We start from the raw sequence: 20,127 nt of genomic DNA, 5'->3' as shown, positions 1-20,127 counted from the left end.
TATCTTTCTAAAAGATCAATAAAAAACTTATCCCTGAGTGAGGACAAATTAAAAAAAAAAATTCATTCTAGTTTTAATTTGCTTTCCCCTAATTATTAATGAACTTGAATGTTTCATTTCATTTTCTGTGAAATAACTTGTTCATGCTTTTTCTTTCTTGGGTTGTTGGTATTTTCCTTATTATTTTGTGTATGTGATTTGTGTATTCTGAATACTCTATTTTTTCCCTTCCAGCTAATGATTTATCTTTTTGTTTTCTTTATACTGTCTTTCATTGAAGAAAAGTTCTTGACTTCCGGTCAAGATGGCGGCATAGGTAAATGTGGTATTCAGCCTCCTCCAACAACCACATCAAAATTACAACTACACTACAGAGAAACAATCATTCAGAACCACCTGAAATCTGGCTGAATGAAGTCCTATAACTAGGAAATTAAAGCCACATGGAGACTGGTAGAAGAGGGAGAGACGCTGCATGGGTTGTTCCCACATCCACATGTGACAGATAAAAACTGGGAGGAAGCTCTGGCCAGTGTGGCTCAGTTAGTTAGGTGTCCTGTGTACTGAAAGGTCGCCAGTTCGATTCCTGGTCAGGGCTCGTGCCCGGGTTTGCAGGCTTGATCCCTGTAGGGGGCATGCAGGAGGCAGCTGATGGATGTCTTACTCTCACGTCGATGTTATTCTTTCTCTCTCCCTCTTCCTTCCTCTCTCTCTAAAAATCAGTTGGGAAGGCCTGGCCGGTGTGGCTCAGTGGTAGAGTGTCGACCCAGCACCAAGAGGTTGCCAGTTTAATTCCCGGTCAGAGCACATGCCCAGGTTGTGGGCCAAATCCCCACTAAGGGGCGTGCAGGAGGTAGCCAATTGATATTCTCTCTCATTGATCTTTCTACCTCTCTCTCCCTTCCTCTCTAAAAAAAAAAAAAAATCGGGAAGGATATCTTGGCTGCAGAGGTACCCCCTGAGAAGTGAGGGGTTCCAGGCCCCCGTGCCCAGGGTTCCAGTGCCAGGAAGAGAAGTTCCCCTAACTTCTGGCTGTAAAAACCAGCAGGGACTGAGTTTGAGGGAGATGGAGGGCTGCTGGAGTTCCAGGCAGTTTCTCTTAAAGGGCCCACATACAGACTTACTCAGACTCTCTTTGAAATCCAGTGCTAGGGCAGCAGATTGAAAGGCACCAGGAGTATACAGGGAGAAACTGAATGATCTCACATCAGGGCAAGAGCTAGGGGGGCAGCTTTCTCCAAAACAGTAGTGCTGGCAGAGGCAATTGTTTTTTTGATGAGCTCTTCCCCCAAGAGCTGGCAGGCAGATGCCATATCTGAGACTCCATCAACCTGGCTCACACTGTTTGCCACACACCAGTGATTCCCTGAGGACCTGCCTCCACCCAACTTTAAGGCCCACCCAAACTGTTTCTAGTGGCTTTTACATACAAATGGCCTGTCTTGGATCATGTTTCAGACTTTCCTAAAAATATCTCTAACAAACAGCATCTGGCCTCAGTGTACTCCACACCACTTGCTAAGTGGCTCCAAGCCCAGCACAGTAACAGCCACCTCTAGATAGCTTTGTAGCTCATGCCGGGTGATCCTGGGTAGAACATGGGTGATGGATGACCTTGGCTTGGATGTCCCAGAAGGCACCAGAGCCAGCGCACCCCACTGGTAGCTTTAGACCACATCGAAGCACCACCACCCAACTACCTCCACAAGTGACACGCTCAAGGGGTGGACTCAGTGGGCACCAGAGTCCCACTGAAGTAAGTCCTGCTCTGTAGGGTGGGTCCCTGCACAACTTATCCTCCAAGGTAGTATATGGTCAGTGGTCAGTGATCAGAGCCAGTTCTTATAGCTGATTAGCCTGGGGGCAAATCCCTCCCATTGACATACCAATAGCAATCAAGGCTCAACTACAAGAGGCGGATGTACACAGCCTACATGGGGCAGGGGCATACCTCAAGTGCCCAACTTGGGTCATTAAAGAGACCGTGCCACTGGAACCTACAGAACACCTACTACATTAGGGCACTCAACCAAGCCTGGGAGATGAAGCAGCCCTGCCTGATACACAGAAACAAATATAGAGAGGCTGCTGAAATGAGGAGACAAACATGTCCCAAATGAAAAAACAGAACAAAACTGCAGAAAAGGAACTAAACAAAATGGAGACAAGCAATCTACTAAATGCAGAGTTCAAAACATTGGTTATAAGGATGCTCAATGAACTTAGTGAGAACCTCAACAGCATAGAAAAGGACCAGTCAAAAACGAAGAATTCACTAACTGAAATGAAGTATACTTTACAGAATTCAACAGCAGAGAAGATGAAACCAAGAATCTAATCAGCAATTCGAAATATAAGGAAGCAAAAAACACCCAATCAGCACAGCAAAAAGTAAAAAGAATTTTAAAAAATGAGGATAGTGTAAGGAGCCTCTGGGACAACTTCAAGTGTACCAACAACATTTGCATCTGGGTATGCCAGAAGGAGAAGAGAGAGGGCAAGAAATTGAAAACCTATTTGAAAAAATGACAGCAAAATTCCCTAACTTAGTGAATGAAATAGACATACAAGTCCAGGAAGTGTGGAGAGTTCCAAACAAGATGAACCTAAAGAGGTCCACATCAAGACACATTATAATTAAAATGCAAAAGGTTAAAGACAAAGAAAGAACCTTAAAAGCAGCAAGAGAAAAGCAGTTAGTTACCTACAAGGGAGCTCCTATAAGACTGTCAGCTGATTTCTCAACAGAAACTTTGCAGGCTAGAAGGGACTGGCAAGACATTTCCAAAGGGATGAAAAGCAACCAAGATTACTCTACCCAGCAAAGATATCATTTAGAATCTAAGGATAGATGAAGAGCTTCCCGGACAAGAAAAAGTTAGAGTTCATCACCACCAAACTAGTATTATATGAAATATTAAAGGGTCTTCTTTAAGAAGGAAAAAGATGAAAAATATGAACAATAAAATGGCAATAAATACAAACAAAGAAAAGATATGAGAATATAATATCAATATTAATTGTGGTTAATTCTGGGTAAGTAGATTCTGGGTAAACTTTTTTCTGCATCATTTTTCTCCAATATTCAATTTTTCTGTCCTTACCTTACTCTGTGTTCATTTATTAATTTTAAAAATATAGAAAATATACATTTATGTATTCCATAATTATATAAAAAATAATATGCACATTAACAGAACTATAAAAAACTATATCAAAATGTTAACAATTTTTCTCAGGGTAGTGGTATAATAGATGATTTTTATTCTTTTCCATTTGTTAACTGTATTTTCCAAGAATATGTTTGCATATTCTTTATTCTTTTCATAATAGAAAATATTTTTTTAAAATAAAGCAACTAAAATAATTCCAGGGGAAAAAAAGTTCTTACTTAGAAATTAGTCAAGTTTACCACATTTATTCTTTATGGCTAGCACTGTGTGTTATTAGCCTTAAGAAATCCTTCCCCACTCCAAGGTTTAGGAGGTAGTTTATTATATTTTAAAGTGTTGCCTTTTGGATTTCAATATTTATTTTACATGCATTTTATTTTATATGTGGAGAATTCATCTGTCAGACTGGAGCTCAAATGTCAAATATCAGGGAAAAACTTCCCTAAGCTTCGTGACTATTAGGCCAGATGCACTTAAGGTATGCTTGCTAAGTACCATATATCTCTGGTTCATGACACCTTAATAATAATAGTAATTTTACATTCATTTGTATTTATTTGGATGTTTTCTTCCCCACATAGATTTACAAACTTCATGAGGATAAGGATCAAGTGTTTTTGCTCACTATTTTAACTCCCAGCCAGCAGTAAAACAACACCTGTCATATAGTTGGCTTTCAAATATTTGCCAAATGAATGCAGAAAAATTCTATAAACAGTAAGGACCATAGATGCATGCCAACCAAAAAAGAAATTGCTCCTTTCACAACAGAATTTGACAGAAAAACTAACATATAAAACTGGCACTATGAAAAATGACCTGTTACTACCCATTAGTGTATGGGATTTTTAGAGACAACTCAAGATTCAATAATACATCTTCGGCAGAGGTGGGGGGTTAAGGTAGTTCCCTAGTTAGTTCCTGTAGCTCCTTCGTAATTGTGCATAAAATTCTTTCAAAGCTAGGGAGATTAAATAATTCTCAGCTAACACACTACCACCCATTCAAATTGTTCAAGCTAGAAAATTTAAAAGGCATCTTTTTATTCTTCCATTTCCTTCATTAACTGCATCAAAAAATCCTTGATATCATCCCCATCATCTACCTTATGTCTAAAGGAGTCCCAGCCCAACTCATCATCCTTCACCTAGATAATTTTAGTAATTCCTTCCTAGCTTGTCTTCCTGTCTCCCAATTCTTTCTCCTCCAGTCTACATATCACACTGCTCACAGAAGAAACTTCTGAAACATATATCTGATAGTGCTGCAACCTTGCTTGAAACTGTTCATGGCTGCTGGGCCATTTAGGACCAAGCTTATGTTCTTCTTCATCAGCTCTTCTCACCTTTGTAATGGTACAGCCCAGTAGAACCTAGGAAACTGAAAGATCAGGAATGAAATTACCAAAAAACTCAAGATCTGAAGGAAGTGTTCATAAAGATAACAATCTCATATTATGAATTTGGCAAAATAAATGTAGAAAAATTTACAAGTGGGAGGTACAAAGTTGAAAAAAGATGATATGGTTCAAGAGCAGCTGGGTTGTTTTTTGTTTGTTTGTTTGTTTTTTTGTTAATCCTCACCTAAGGATATCTTTCCCATTATTTTTAGAGAGAGTCAAAGGGAGGGAGACGGGGCAGAGAGAGATAAAGGAAGGGAGAGAGAGAGAAACGCTGACGTAAGAGAGACTTATCAATTGGTTGCCTCCTGCACGAGTCCCGACTAGGGCTGGGGACTGAACTTGCAACCCAGGTACAAGGCCTTTACTGGTCATCAAACCTGTGACCCTTCAGGCACATGGGCCAATGCTCTATCCACTGGGCCACACTGGCCAGGGGTCAAGAGTAGCTTTGGAAAAACTGAAGAGTATAACAGAGAAAAATTCTGATTCCCATGTTGCCAACTCTGAAACCTCACAAGATTCCTGAAAATAATCTCTTTACTGTACTATTTATACCTCCAACGTAGGTTTCTAATTTACTTCTAACTTGGATTTCTTCATCCAGATTTTGCTTTTCCTCAGGCACATCACCACCCTAAGATCATACATATGATATTACCTTATCAGTGATTAAATGTTGGTGTCAGGTATGCTGTAGATTTTTATACAATGATTATGTGAATGTTTATTATTATTATCTTTATGTAAGTGGCTTTTTAAATGCTTCTTGTTTTATAAAATTACATATTAATCACAGTACTAGTTTGTAATATGCATTAATATGTTATCCTTATTAAGTAAGAATTAGTAAAAATAATTTTAATAAGAATAATTTTTCTGACAAAATTCTAGGTCTTGCAACAAGGCTTATCTTGCTAATTATAAAAAGTAGATGCTTTTTCATATACCATGCTCATGGACAGAAAGAATTTACATAATTAAAATGTCCATATTACCCAAAGCAATCTATAGATGTAATATAATCCCTATCAAAATACCAATTCCATTTTTCACAGAAACGGAATAATTCTAAAATTTGTATGGAACCACAAAAAAACCCAAAAAGCCACAACAATCTTAAGAAAGAAGAACAAAGTTGGAAGTATCACACTACCCGACATCTAACTATACTATAAGGCTACAGTAATCAAATGGCAATGGAATCAAATAGAACGTGCAGAAATAAACCCAAGTCTATATGGTCAATTAAACTATGACAAAGGAGGCAAGAAGATACAAAGGGATAAAGACAGTCTATTTAATAAATGGTATTGGAGCCCTGACTGGTGTGGCTCAGCTGGATGAGCGTCGACCCATGCACTGACAGGTCACAACACATGCTATTCCTGGTCAGGACACATGCCCCGGTTTCTGGCTTGATCCCCAGTAGGGGACATGCAGGAGGCAGCCGATCGATGTTTCTCACATAAATGTTTTACTCTCTCATCTTCTCCCTTCCTCTCTCTCTGAAAAAAAAAAAAAAATCAATAAAAATATTTTTTAAACGGTATTGGAAAATACTAGACAGATACATAAAAAAACCAAATAAACAAAAAACAGTAACAACAAACAACTAGACCACTTTCTTGCACCATACACAAGAATAAATTAAAAAACTGATTAAAGCCCTGGCCCATTTGGCTCACCAGTAAGAGTGTCAACCCGAGGACCAATGAGTCTCGGGTTTCATTCACCCTGGCCCTGGTTGAGTTGTGGGGGAAGCAACCAATTGGTGTCTCTCTCTCACATGGGTTTTTCTCTTTCTCTTTCTTCCCCACCACCTCACTCTATCTGAAAATAAATGGGAAAATATCCTCAAGTGAGGATTAAAAAAAAATACATTAAGATAAATGTAAGGCCCCAAACCATAGACCTCATAGAAGAAAACATAGGCAGTAAACTCTCTGACATTGCTCTTAGAAATATTTTTTTTTTCCTATCTCATCAGGCAAGGAAAACAAAAGACAAAATAAACAAATGGGACTACATCAAACTAAAAAGTCTTTGCACAACAAAGAAAACCATCAACAAAACACAGACAACCTATCAAATAAGAGAATATGTTTACCAATGAATGATACATCCAACAAGGGTTAATAACCAAAATTTATAAGGAACTCATACAACTTATCACCAAAAAATAAACAATTCAATTAAAAAACTGGTAGAAGACCTGAACAGAAATTTCTCCAAAGAGGACAGACAGATGGCCAATAGATATATAAAAAGATGCTCAGCCCTGGCCAGTTTGGCTCAGCGGTTGGAGCGTCGGTCTGGGGTCCCGAGAGACCTGGGTTCAGTTCCCGCTAAGGGCACATACCTCGGTTGCAGCTTGTCCCCAGCCCCTGGTTGGTCGTGTGGATGGCAGCCACTCGATGTGTCCCTTTCACGTCGATGTTTCTCTCTCTCTCTCTCTCTGTTCCTCTCTCTCCCTCCCACTCTACCTGAACAAAAAATGGAAAAATGTCCTTGGGTGAGGATAAAAAAAAAAAGATGCTCAGTGTCACTAATTATCGGAGAAATGCAAATCAAAATCACAATGAGGTATCACCTCACACCTATCGGAATGGCTATCGTTAGTAAATCAAACAACAAGTGCTGGGGAGAATGTGGAGAAAAGGGAACCCTTGTGCATTGTTGGTGGGATTGCAAATTGGTGCCATCACTATGGAAAACAGTATAAAGGTTCCTCAAAAAATGAAAAATAGAACTACCTCATGACCCACCAATTCCAATTCTCGGTATTTATGTTCACTGCAGCATTATTTACAATAGCCAAGATATGAAAGTCACCTAAGTGTCCATCAATAGAAGACTGAATAAAGAAAATGTGGTGCACATACACAATGGATTATTACTCAGCCACAAAAAAAGAATTATTTGCAACAACACAGATGAACCTAGAGGGTATTATGCTAAGTCAGACTGAGAAAGACAAATACCATATGATTTCACTTATATGTGGAATCTAAAGAACAAAATAAACAAACAAACAAAACAGACTCAGATACAGAGAATAAACTGATGGTTGCCAGATGGGAGGGGGCTTTGGGGTGAAAAAGTAAAGAGATTAAGAAGTACATATTGATCGCTACAAAACAGTCATGAGGATGTAAAGTACAGCATAAGGAATACAGTCAATAATATTGTAATAACAATATATGGTGCCATGTAGACTTATGGGGGAGGGGGGGCTTCATAAATTATATGAATGTCTAACCACTATGCTGTAAACCTGAAATACAAAATACAAAACCTAATACAAAATAATACTTTCTGTCAACTGTGATTGAAGAAAATACATTTTTTAAAAACAAAAAAATAAAACACAAGTTATATGCTTCTCAAAACAAAGGGTAATAAAAAAAAATTAAGAAAATGGCTTGAAATTAATCTACAGTTTCAGTACTCATCTTGCTGTCAAAAATGGGTACCTTTATATCCCAAAGTTACACACTCAACCAACTTCACCTGAAGCTAAAAAGCTTCTAAGCCTTGAGATTGAACTATATATAGTGACAGTTAAAAAAAATTTTAATGGCTTAATGAAATGATGCCTTTTAAACACTAGCCAAAATTTCACCCTAAGTTAACCAAACATAGCACCCAAAACATACATTCTTGGCATACTTTTTATTTTTAATTCTCACCTGAGGACATTTTTGCATTTATCTTCAGATAGAGTAGGAAGGGGGGTGGGGGGGAGAGAAACATCAATGTGAGAGAGACACATCAACTGGCTGTCACCCACACCAGGGACAAATTGCAACCGAGGTACTGCCCTTAATGGGAACAGAACCCAGGTCTCTCTGGTCCGTGGGCCGACGCCCTAACTGCTGAGCCAAACTGGCCAGGGCATTGGTATACATTTTTAATAAAATAATCTGAAGCTCTGGTGCTAAATTATACTAACATGCTTTTCTAAAATAAAGAGGCAAATGAGATAACATTAAAAGCTCTTTTTAATCTATGTTTCTGAATATGAATTCATCAACTGCCTAAAAATAATGGCTTGTTTTTGATAATTACTTAACTGAGGTTTATGCTTTTGGATCTCCAACCCTTTACAAACTGCTTAAGAAATTTTACTAGACTTGAAAATGAAACTAGTATAATCAAGTAATTTTTAAAAATGCAAGCATCCCTGGCCAGTTTGGCTCAGCAGTTAGAGCGTCGGCCCACGGACCATAGAGACCCAGGTTCAGTTCCTGCTGAGGGCATGTACCTCGGTTGCAGTTTGTCCCTGGCCCCGGTTGGGGTTGTGTGGGTGGCAGCCACTCGATGTGTCTCTCTCACGTCGATGTTTCTCTCTCTCTTTTCCTCCCTCTCTCCTTCCCACTCTATCTGAAGATAAATGCAAGAGTGTCCTCGGGTGAAGATAAAAAATAAATAAAAATAAAAATAAAAAATGTAGTCATTTTGTCAATTACTCAAAGGTTGAATTTCATACAAAACTATGATTAATACCTAAGATTCTAATTTTAATATGACAATACAATTTAAGAGTCCCAAAGCAGTTAAGTAGCCTGTCTTTCTAGAAAATTAAAATCAGTATTTCCATGGTTCTGAAACATTGTACTTAGGCACTCAAGTTGCCCCTGCAACAAACTCACCCAGCTTGAAGTCTTTTTTTTTTTTTTTATTTTATTTTTGTTACAGATGTTTCTCCTTTTTTACCCCATTGACACCCTCCTCCCCATCCCCTCTGCCCCGTCCCCAGCTTTGTTGTCCATGTCCATTGGTTATGCATACATGCATATAAGTTCTGTGGTTTATCTTTGAAGAGAAGTCTTAAATTTTCAATAGAAACAGTGCCATCTGTCAAGTACCTTATGAACTATTACTACTAAGTTGCCTGTGTACTATGGAAACAATATTGAGATACATCAGCTGAGAAAGTTGGGGAACTTCTATAATATTTAAAGTAACCTTGCCCGGCCAGTGTTGCTCAGTGGTTGTCGACCCATACACCAACAGGTTGCCAATTTGATTTCCAGTCAGGGCACATGCCTAGGTTGTGGGCCAAATCCCTAGTGGGTGGCGTGCAAGAAGCAGCCAATTGATGTTCTCTCTCATCAATGTTTCTCTCTCTCTCTCCCTCTCCCTCTAAAAATCAATAAAGAAAAAATATCTTTATTTCTTTTGAAATTGTGACCTGCACATGTCATATTAACCTGAGATATACTTAACCTCTAAACTACTATTGAAAAGTAATCCAATAATCTAAATGTTAACAAACAAACAAAAAAACGCACTTCTTTATTTTTTAATCCTCATCCGAGGACATTTTTTTCATTGATTCCAGCGAGAAAGAGTGAGAGAATGAGAATCAGAATGAGAGTGAGAGTGAGAGTGAGAGAGAGAGAGAGAGAGAGAGAGAGAAAGAGAGAGAAACTGGACTGGTTGTGTCACACACATGCCTGACTGGGAATCAAACCTGCAAACTGGGTTATATGCCCTGACCAGGAATCAAACCTGTGCACCGCATATGCAGGATGACGCTCTAACCACTGCACAACACCGGCAGGGTAAAAAAAAATAAAAAGGTAACAGTTCTTAACACAAATTAACTTCTAAAATTATATTTGTTATCGCTTTCACAGTACAGTACTTGGATTAAAAGAGTGAAAATATATTCCATCTCTCTGCCTAAAGAATCAATTCATACAGCTGTTGAAACAGAAGTTAATTTTCTAAATACTCCTACACTTTATGCAATGTTTTTTAATGATAAGCTCTTTCCAATTAGGTAGTCTGTTCATTAGCCAAGTGGCCCCATATTTCCCTGATTCTGCCTGTCAGTATAAATTGGTTCCACACAGGGTCCCATTGCCATCTCAGAAATAAGACAGGAATTACCAGTTTCTTCTGTTTTTGTCACGAAAGTCACAAAATCCTTAATCAGAGGGACCTTAGGATAAACTAATCTGTAAAAGAACTGCTGAAAAGAAGAGAGAAAGAAAAGAGAACTTCTAGGGGACAGAAAGCCCTGGTTCTGAGAGCCAGAAGAAACTGAGCTTCAGGACAAGCTGTTTCTAACACTGATGACCACCAGCTACCAACTTGGATAGCTTCCCTCATTTGTAAAACAAAAGGAAAGGCCTACAGTAGAATCTGGTTCTGTCACTAGGCATCCCTTGAGATCAATCCGAGACTACCCTGGAGATTCTGGTCTAGCACAGTAGGCTGGGGGTGAAGATCACAGTCTGTGCAAGTGATTCTGGGGCACAGCCAGGTCTGGGAACTGTGACAATGCTTTAAGTTGACTTATGCAAGACTTAGTCAATGCTTTTAACTCTGACTTGATGTCTACAGGTACAGAAGCTATCTTGTTCATCTATAAACAAACATGCTACGAATGGCAGAGTAGAAAGACAGAAGAGACATGGAGGAGATCTGGATCTACTGAATTCCCTTAAACTGCTTGTTATATGAGAAAAATACCACCTTTTTCGTTCTAAATGTCATAGCAACAAAAGAATAGATGATCTCAAATGTACCGCTCAGATCTGGTATTCTAAATAACCAAACTGCCCAGGAAAGAACACTTTTCTACAACAGCCCTGACCTATGGCTCTCCACATTTTGATGTACAATCTGAAGACATCATTAAAAAAAACCTACCACAGGTTTACCATCCTTTCCATTCAATTCAAAAGCATGTTTTGTTAAGTTCAAGTTCACAAGTTGAATTTAAATGAGTAAACCCTATGGAAACCCCACACTAAAAACACTACATACTTACATTCATAATTTTTAAACTAATAAATTTAACCACATCTTGATTTAGAAAGGTCAGAAAGAATAACTCCAGGGCATTCTTCATGCATCTCTCTTCCTCTTCCCCTTCCCCATCCTTCATCCTAACTCACCAATTTGGAAATAAAAATATCAACTTTAATGTGTAGGAAATAGACCTTCTATGAAAGTCACTAGTAGGTGCTAACTAAGAGAAACCAGTGTTACGTATTGCAGGTCATTATCTTTTCTATAATGAGTTGGGCTCTGGTTGGGATAGTAACTGTCCCAAAGTTGAACTAGTGTTTAAAAAAGAAAAAAAAAAAAAAAAAAAGCATATCCCCAAATGGACCCTTCCATTTGCCCTATACCTAACTCATATTAAGGACAATTATTGCAGAGGCATAAAAAAAAATCCATGAATACTGACTGAGATCCTAATCATGACAAGGAACACAAGGCAATGGTTGGGTAGCTAACTGTGACTAGGGGAAAGGGAAGGGTCCAGGGAGATGCTGCAAAATACCACAAGAAATAAATCAAATCAATTACATAAGTGAGCTAATTTCCAAATTTTCTATTAGGTAATATCATCATTAATTTCATGCAAATAAAAACCTGATTGGAAATGCACTGGTTTTCAGCTTTGCTTTGGTGAACTTTTCATTCAACCTACCGGTATTTGTTGGGTTGTTGTTGGCTGTAGCCAGGGAGCCAGTGTGGTTTCGGATGAGATTGTCTTGAGTTGACGGAAGGCCTGAAGCTGACCACGAGGGAGTACTGTATCCTGAAAGATTCTGCTGCTGGTGGTACTGTTGTGATGGTGGAGGTGGAAGTGGTGATGGATGGCTGAGAGCGGTATTTTGACTAGAAAATGAATTATCTCTACCTGGTCTGATGGTTGAAGCATTCTGTGAGGTAAACATTTGTTGCCCATATGGCTCACCAGCAGGCAGAGACGGATATGAAACACTAGGATACGCAGCATTAGAAACAGTTGACACAGCATAGTGACCACAAGTAGAGGGAAATCCCTGAGAAACAGCAGAAGAGTTGGCAGAGTACATGGCTGGACTATTATAATGATTCACAAAAGAGGAGTATGGCTGGGAGTCACTTGTATGCAAAGCAGATGCTGATGATGTGGCACCTTGGAAATATTCTGGAGTGGACCCCACAAGGTGAGGGGCAGGAGGACCCCTGCCATACATCTGCTGTGCTCCTGGTGGTTGGTTTGTTGTTTTAGGAGTCACCACATTTTGTGTTGATGCTGTATAGAGACCAGCGTAGTAATCACCAAACTGGCCATCCAATGGCAATGAGGTCATTTTCCCAGGTCCTTGAGCGTAATGTCCCGGGGGAACACTGTAGTTTTGAGGATACAATCCATACCCAGATGGAACCTGCATTTGATTCTGTGCTGGACCTGAAAAAGAAAAGCAAATATTTATAGGGATTAGTAAGAAGATAACTAATTTTTAAGCACAGTTCTCATCTAAAGGTTGCCTAATTAATTTAATTCTCCATAATCACAAATTATTACAAAAGATGTATACTGTTATAGACTGACTGTAGTAGTTAGTCTCCATGATGGCCTCCAATGATCCCTCCCTCCCGGTATTTACACCCTCCCACAAAGAATCAGAATTGGTCTGTATGACCAACAGCATATAGCAAAGGTAATGATATATCACTTTCAAGGTTTGCCCAGCCGTGGATGTTGGCTCTCTCTCTTACATCACTCTGGTTGGAAGAACAAACCTGCCAAATTGTGAAGAGCCCTGCAGAGAAGTCCATGCAGTAAGGAACTAAACCCTCTGGCCAACAGCCAAAGAGAAGCTGAGGCCTGCCAACAACCATACGAATGAGCTTGGAAGCAGATCCTTCCTACCTAGTAGTCTTGAGATAACTATATCTCAGGTGACAGCTTGACTACAGTATCATGTTGGGAAGATGAGACATTCTTAAGCATTATTAATATGGAGGTATAAATTAATAGATCTTTTTGGAGAGATATTTGGCAATAATGGTCAATTTTAAAAGCACACACCCTTGCCCTGGCCAGTATGGCTTGGTTGGTTGGAGCATCATCCCTCACATTGAAGGGTGCACATAAGCCAGAACCACTCAGGCAGGCCATATCTAAGTTCACGTCCCTCAGAAACTATGAGATTAAATATTTGTTGTTTTAAATTGCTAAGTTTGGGGTATTTTGTTATGCCCCAATTGACAACTAACATACCCAGCATGGAAGAAGTTCAAACTTTTCTATTAGTTAAACAAAACAAAAAAACTATAAAAATAACAATATGCCATGTTAAAAAAAAAAAAAAAATCAAACAATGGAGACCATAAAGTGAAAAGTCTGAGTCTTCTCTCCCTGGTATTTCATATGCTATTTCACAGTTGTAGCCACAACTACTGGTTTCTTATGTATCCTTTGTATGACTACCTATGCACATATAATATGTAATAAATATATATATATGCATATATATAGATACATATATAAACACACATTTCATACTACAGTTCTGCAACTTGCTTTTTAAACTTAATATATCCTAGATATCATTCTATGTCAGCATAAATACATTTCCATTATTCTTCTAAAAAATCTATGTAGTATTTCATTGTAGAGATATACATTATTTACTAAATACCCATTGATAGTTATTTCAAGGAGTGAACTAATTTATATTTATGAGGTCAACTTCTGTTATGAATCTGAAGGATAAGTTCCTAGAAGTAAAAGTGGAGGTTTAAATGGTTTGTGCCTTTTTAAAAAATCCTCACAAAAGACTACGTCTTATTATGTCTTATTATTTAGAGCAGTGGTTCTCAATCTTCCTAATGCCGTGACCCTTTAATACAGTTCCTCATGTTATGGTGACCCCCAACCATAAAATTATTTTTGTTGCTACTTCGTAACTGTAATTTTGCTACTGTTATGAATCGCCATCGGAAATATGTGTTTTCTGATGGTCTTAGGTGACCCCCGTGAAAGGGTCATTCAACCCCCAAGGGGTCACGACCCAGGTTGAGAACCACTGATTTAGAGAGGGGAAAGGAGAGTGAGAAACATCTATGGTTTGCATCACATACACACGCCCCAACTGGGGGTGGGGGGATGGAATCTGCACCCTTTATTGTGAGGGATGACGCTCCAACCAACCAAGCCATACTGGCCAGGGCAAGGGTGTGTGCTTTTAAAATTGACCATTATTGCCAAATATCTTTCCAAAAAGATCTATTCATTTATAACTCCATATTAATAATGCTTAAGAATGTCTCATCTTCCCAACATTGAGTGGCATTTTAATATTTGCCAATATTTTCTTTTTGCATATAACTGGTTAATTTAATTAAGCAAAAGTAGACTCATAATGAACTTTTATGATTTCTTTATTCAGCAGGACTTGAATATCTTTCCACCATCATTTTATTTATTTATTTAATCCTCACCTGAGCACATTTTTCCATTTTTTGTTCAGATAGAGTGGGAGAGAGAGTGAGAGAGAAACATCGACGTGAAAGGGACACACTGAGTGGTTGCCACCCACATGACCCAACCAGGGCCAGGGACAAACTGCAACCGAGGCACATGCCCTTAGCGGGAACCGAACCCGGGTCTCTCCGGACCGCAGGCCGACACTCTAACCGCTGAGCCAAACCGGCCAGGGCTCCATCATCATTTTAAATGTCTGAGTAGAATTCTTTTACATGTATGTATCATACTTAAATAAATTCTTTATTACTGACCACTTGGTTGTCTTCATTTTTTAAAAAAATATTGAGCCACATGATGATAAATATATATGTAGGTAAACCTGTTTATTAATTTTATTTTCCTAAAAGTAATTTCCTATCAGTTACAATTTATTAGGGCAGGTCCCTAGTTGGCAGCTTAACTGTGAAAACAGGAGTCACTGGATGCCCAGCATAAAAAGGCAGGCAGAGGACTTCCAGTAAGGATGACGGCTTAAGTAAACGCGGTACTCACCTCCTCCCACAACCACATCAAAATTACAACTAAACTACAGAACAAACATGCTTCAGAACGGCCTGAAATTCAGCTGAATGGAGGTCCTACAATTACCAAATTGCAGCTCCTCTTAAAGGGCCTGTGCATGACTTACTCAGACTTGCTCCATCTGAGCTCTAGCTCTGAGGGGAAGCAGCCTGAAAGGCACCAGAGACACACGGAAAGAACTGAGTTATTGGCATTGGGATGAGAGTTGGAGAGGCAGCTTTCTCCTGGACAGAGGTGCTGGTGGAGGCCTGCAAAAGAGCACCATATCTGGGACTCCAGCAACCTGGTTCACACTGTTTGCCCCACCCTGGTGATTCCCTGAGGCACTACACCACCCAACTTTTGGGCCCACCCCAGCTGTTTCCAGTGGCTATACCATAGGAATGGTCTGTTTTGGCTCCTGCTTCAGATTTTCCTAAATTCTCTCAAACAATCAGCATCTGGCCACAGCAAGCACCAAACCTCTCGATAAGTGGCCCCAGGCCTGGCACTAGGAGCAGCCAGCCTTAGTTTATAGCTGGGCATTGCCTGAGCACCTCCAAACCCAACACAAAAAGCAGTCATCTGTAGATTGCTTTGTAGCATATGCCTGGTGGCCCCGGGTAGAATACAAGCAGTGGCTGACCTTGCCCCAAAGCCAGCACACCCAGGAGACCATGTCAAAGCATCACCACCCAACCACCTCCACAAGTGACACACTCAAGGAATGGACTCAGTGGGTACCAGAGCACAGCGGAAGTAAGTCTTGCTCTGTTTGGTGAGCCCATGCACTGCTGATCATCCAAGGTAGTTAGAGGTCAGTGGTTAGTGGGTACAGCCAGTCCTTGCAGCTGACCAACCTGAGTAAATCCCTCCCACTGATGTGCCAACAGCAATCAAGACTCAATTACAACAGAAGGGTATAAAGTCCACACGAAGGGTGCACCTCGAGAGTCCAGCTGGGTGACCAGAGAGGCTGTGCCACTGGACCCTACAGGACATCTACTATAGCAGGCCACCCTAAGAAGCCCAGGACACACAGCAACTCTACCTAATACATAGAAACAAACACAGGATGGCAGCCAAAATGAGGAGACAAAGAATCATGTCCCAAATGAAAGAACAAAACAAAACTCCAGGAAAAGAACAAAACAAAATGGAGATAAGCAATCTAACAGATGAAGAGTTCAAAACACTCCTTATAAGACTGCTCAATAAACTTAGTGAGAATTTCAAGGAACTTTGGGAGGACCTCAAGAGCATAACAAAAGACCAATCAGAAATGAAGGATGCACTAACTGAAATAAAGAATAATTTACAGGGAATCAGTATTAGAGTAAGTGAAGCCAAGAAGCAAATCATCAATTTGGAATCTAAGGAAGCAAAAAACACCCAATCAGAACAACAAAAAGAAAAAATAATCCAAAAAAATGAGGATAGAAAAAGGAGCCTACAGGACAACTTCAAGTGTGCCAACATTCGCATCTTGGGGGTGCCACAACAAGAGAGCGAGCAAGAAACTGAAAACCTATTTGAAACAATAATGGCAGAAAACTTCCCTAACTTGGTAAATGAAACAGACATACAAGTCCAGGAAGCACAGAGAGTCCCAAACAAGATGAACCCCAAGAGGCCCACACCAAGACACATCATCATCAAAATGCAAAAGGTTCAAGAAAAAGAGAGAATCTTAAAAGCAGCAAGAGAAAAGCAGTTACTTACCTACAAGGGAGTTCCCATAAGACTGTCAGCTGATTTATCAAAAGAAACTCTACAAGCCAGAAGGGAATGGCAAGAAATATTCAGTGATGAAAAGCAAGGGCCCACAACCAAGATTACGCTATCCTGCAAAGGATTTAGAATGGATGCCCATATAAAGAGTTTCCCAGACAAGAAAAAGCTAAAGGAGTTCATCACCACCAAACCAGTATGATATGAAATGTTGAAGGTTCTTCTTGAAGGAGAAAAAGATAAAAACATATGAACAATAAAATGGCAATAAATACACATCTATCAACAATTGAATCTACAAACAAAATGAGCAAGCAGAACAGAAACAGACTCATAGATACAGAGAACTTTTTGTTGGTTGCAACATAAGAGGGGGGTTGGGTAAAAAGGATGAAGGGATTAAAAAGTAAAAATTGGTTGTCAGACTGATGGACCTCAAAGGGAAGCAGGGAGGTAGGGTGGGAAGAGAGAAACCAAAGACACAGACAATAGTGTGGGGAAGGCAGAAAGGGGGTGGGAGTGGGGAGGAGAGAATGAAGGGGTAAAAAAGGGAGGGAAATCTGTAATACATTCAAAAATAAAGTTTAAAATAAGAAGAAAAAAAGAGGCATATTTGTGTGTGTGCGTGTGTGGTGTGTACAATTAGAGAGGTGTGGGATGGAGTTAGGCGTCTTGTGGGAACCAGCAATCTTGGTGGTGGTATTATTTCAATTTTACAAGGGAGGAACCTGAAGCTCAGTTAGAATCGAAATAATCCAAAATGACAGCAGAGTGAATGGAAGCTACACAGACCATCTCCCAGGACCAAACTGGAATTACAATTAAAATAAAGACAAATCATCAGGAAAAACAAATAGAAAAGCAGCTGGAGAGGGCCTGTATAACCAGGGACAAAAAAAAGGACACTAAATCAATCCTGGCAGGAACAGTAGAGTTGCAAGAGGGCTCCATAGCGCAGAGGACTGGGACAGAGCACTAAATTAGCTACAGCCACTCACCTTGGGTTCTGGCAGAGGGAGGGCAAACCGGACTGGAACTGTGTGGAGACTTGAGAACTTGGAGAGCTGGGAGGGCAATGTGAGTTTTGTGCTGAATCACACCCTCACAGGACAGTAGCCATCCTACTCAAAGAGCCTCTTCCCAGAGCCCTGGGGAGAAGCAACAGCCCCTCCCTTAGGAATTTACCACCATCCAGGCAGGCCAGAGAAATGTAAATTGAGGCTCATTAACAGCCAGCAACATCTGCCTCATCCTCTTCAAATACTCTTACCCTGAAAACCTGAGGAATTCTTTCATTCAGTTGAGGGCTACAACCCAAGCCCCCACTAAGTAGCTGACACTAATAGCCACCAGGCATAAAGTTAGAGGATAACTGAACCTTTCCTGAGCTTGCAAATTGAAGTAAACAAGAATCTCCCAGCAAACAAAAGCCTGGGCCCCGATGGCATTACAGTGCAGTTTTACCGAACATTCAAAGAAGAACTAACACCCATTCTCCTCAAACTATTCCAAAAAATTCAAGAAGAAGGAAGACTTCTAAACTCATTTTTTTAATTCCAAAATCAGATAAAGACACTACAAAGAAAGAAAGCTAATGAACATAGATGCCAAAATCCTTCACAAAATATTAGCATATCAGATCTAGCAAAACATAAATTATTCAGCATGACCAAGTGGGATTCATCCCAGGGATAAAGGCTGGTAAAATATTCGCTTATCAATAAATGTGATACACCACATAAACAGAATGAAAGATAAAAACCATATGATCATATCAAAAGACGCTGAAAAAACATTCAAAAAAAATCCAGCACCCATTTCTGATAAAAACGCTCAGCAATATCATATCTTGACATAATAAAGGCCATATATGAAAAACCTACAGCCAACATCATACTCAATGGGCAAAAACTGAAAGCATTCCCCGTAAGAACAGGAACAAGACAGCGATGCCCAATTTCGCCACTCTTATTTAACATAGTATTGGAAGTCTTAGCCATGGCAATTAGACATAAAGAAAAAATAAAAGGGATCCAAACTGGAAAAAAGGAAGTGAAACTGTCATTATTTGCAGATAACACAATATTGTACATAGAAAACCCTAAACACTCCATCAAAATCTACTAGATTTAATAAACGAATTTGGCAAGGTAACAGGATACAAAATTCACATCAAGAAATCGATAGCATTCTTATACACCAATAATGAACTCACAGAAAAAGAATCTAAAAAAAAATCCCATTCACCATTGTGGCAAAAAAAATTAAGATACCTAGGAATAAAGTTAACCAAAGAGGTAAAAGACCTATTTGCAAAAAACTACAGGATATTGAAAAAAGAAATAGAGGAAGACATAAAAAAGTGGAAGCATATACCTTGTTCATGAATTAGAAGAATTAATATCATTAAAATGTCCATACTACTCAAAACAATCTATAGATTCAATGCAATCACCATTAAAATACCAACGACATATTTCACAAAACTAGAACAAACAGTTCAAAAGTTCATATGGAACCCAAAAACAACCCGAATAGCCACAGCAATCTTGAAAAAGAAGAACACAGTAGGAGGGATCGCAATACCGGATATCAGGTTATACCACAAAGCCATTGTAATCAAAACAGCCTGTATTGGCACAAGAACAGGCATATAGATCAATGGAATAGAACAGAGAACCTGAAAATTGACCCAAGACATTATGCTCAATTAATATTTGACAAAGGTGGCAAGAGCATACAGTGGAGTAAAGACAGCCTCTTTAATAAATGGTGTTGGGAAAATTGGACAGCTACATGCAAAAAAATGAAGCTAGACCACCAATTTACACCATACACAAGAATAAACTCAAAATGGAAAAAAGACTTAAATGTGACTCGTGAATCCATAAAAATCCTAGAAGAAAATGTAGGCAACAAAATTTCAGACATCACACACAGCAGAATTTTCACTGATACATCACCTAAGGCAAGAGAAACAAAGGAAAAAATGAACACATGGGACTACATCAAACTCAAAAGCTTCTGCATAG

The 20,127-nt window shown here is 39.3% G+C and overlaps 1 protein-coding gene across 6 annotated transcripts in view; it reads right to left on the bottom strand.

Moving 5' to 3' along the window:
* Positions 1-20,127, bottom strand: part of SEC24B (SEC24 homolog B, COPII coat complex component) — a 103,209-nt gene that overhangs the window by 65,868 nt on the left and 17,214 nt on the right. For 4 of the 6 annotated variants that reach the window (XM_036255499.1, XM_036255496.1, XM_036255506.1 and 1 more), the window contains exon 2: positions 12,029-12,778. In XM_036255499.1, coding sequence (XP_036111392.1) covers positions 12,029-12,778 — 750 coding nt within the window. Of the gene's footprint in view, positions 1-4,444; positions 4,554-12,028; positions 12,779-20,127 lie in introns of those variants that run through there. The other 2 variants (XM_036255530.1, XM_036255521.1) reach the window with 2 other exon arrangements.

The sequence above is a fragment of the Molossus molossus genome, unplaced genomic scaffold (assembly GCF_014108415.1).
Source record: "Molossus molossus isolate mMolMol1 unplaced genomic scaffold, mMolMol1.p scaffold_m16_p_1, whole genome shotgun sequence".
Lineage (NCBI taxonomy): Eukaryota > Metazoa > Chordata > Mammalia > Chiroptera > Molossidae > Molossus > Molossus molossus.
Note: the sequence above shows the minus strand (reverse complement) of the source record. Positions and strands in the feature narration are given on the sequence as shown.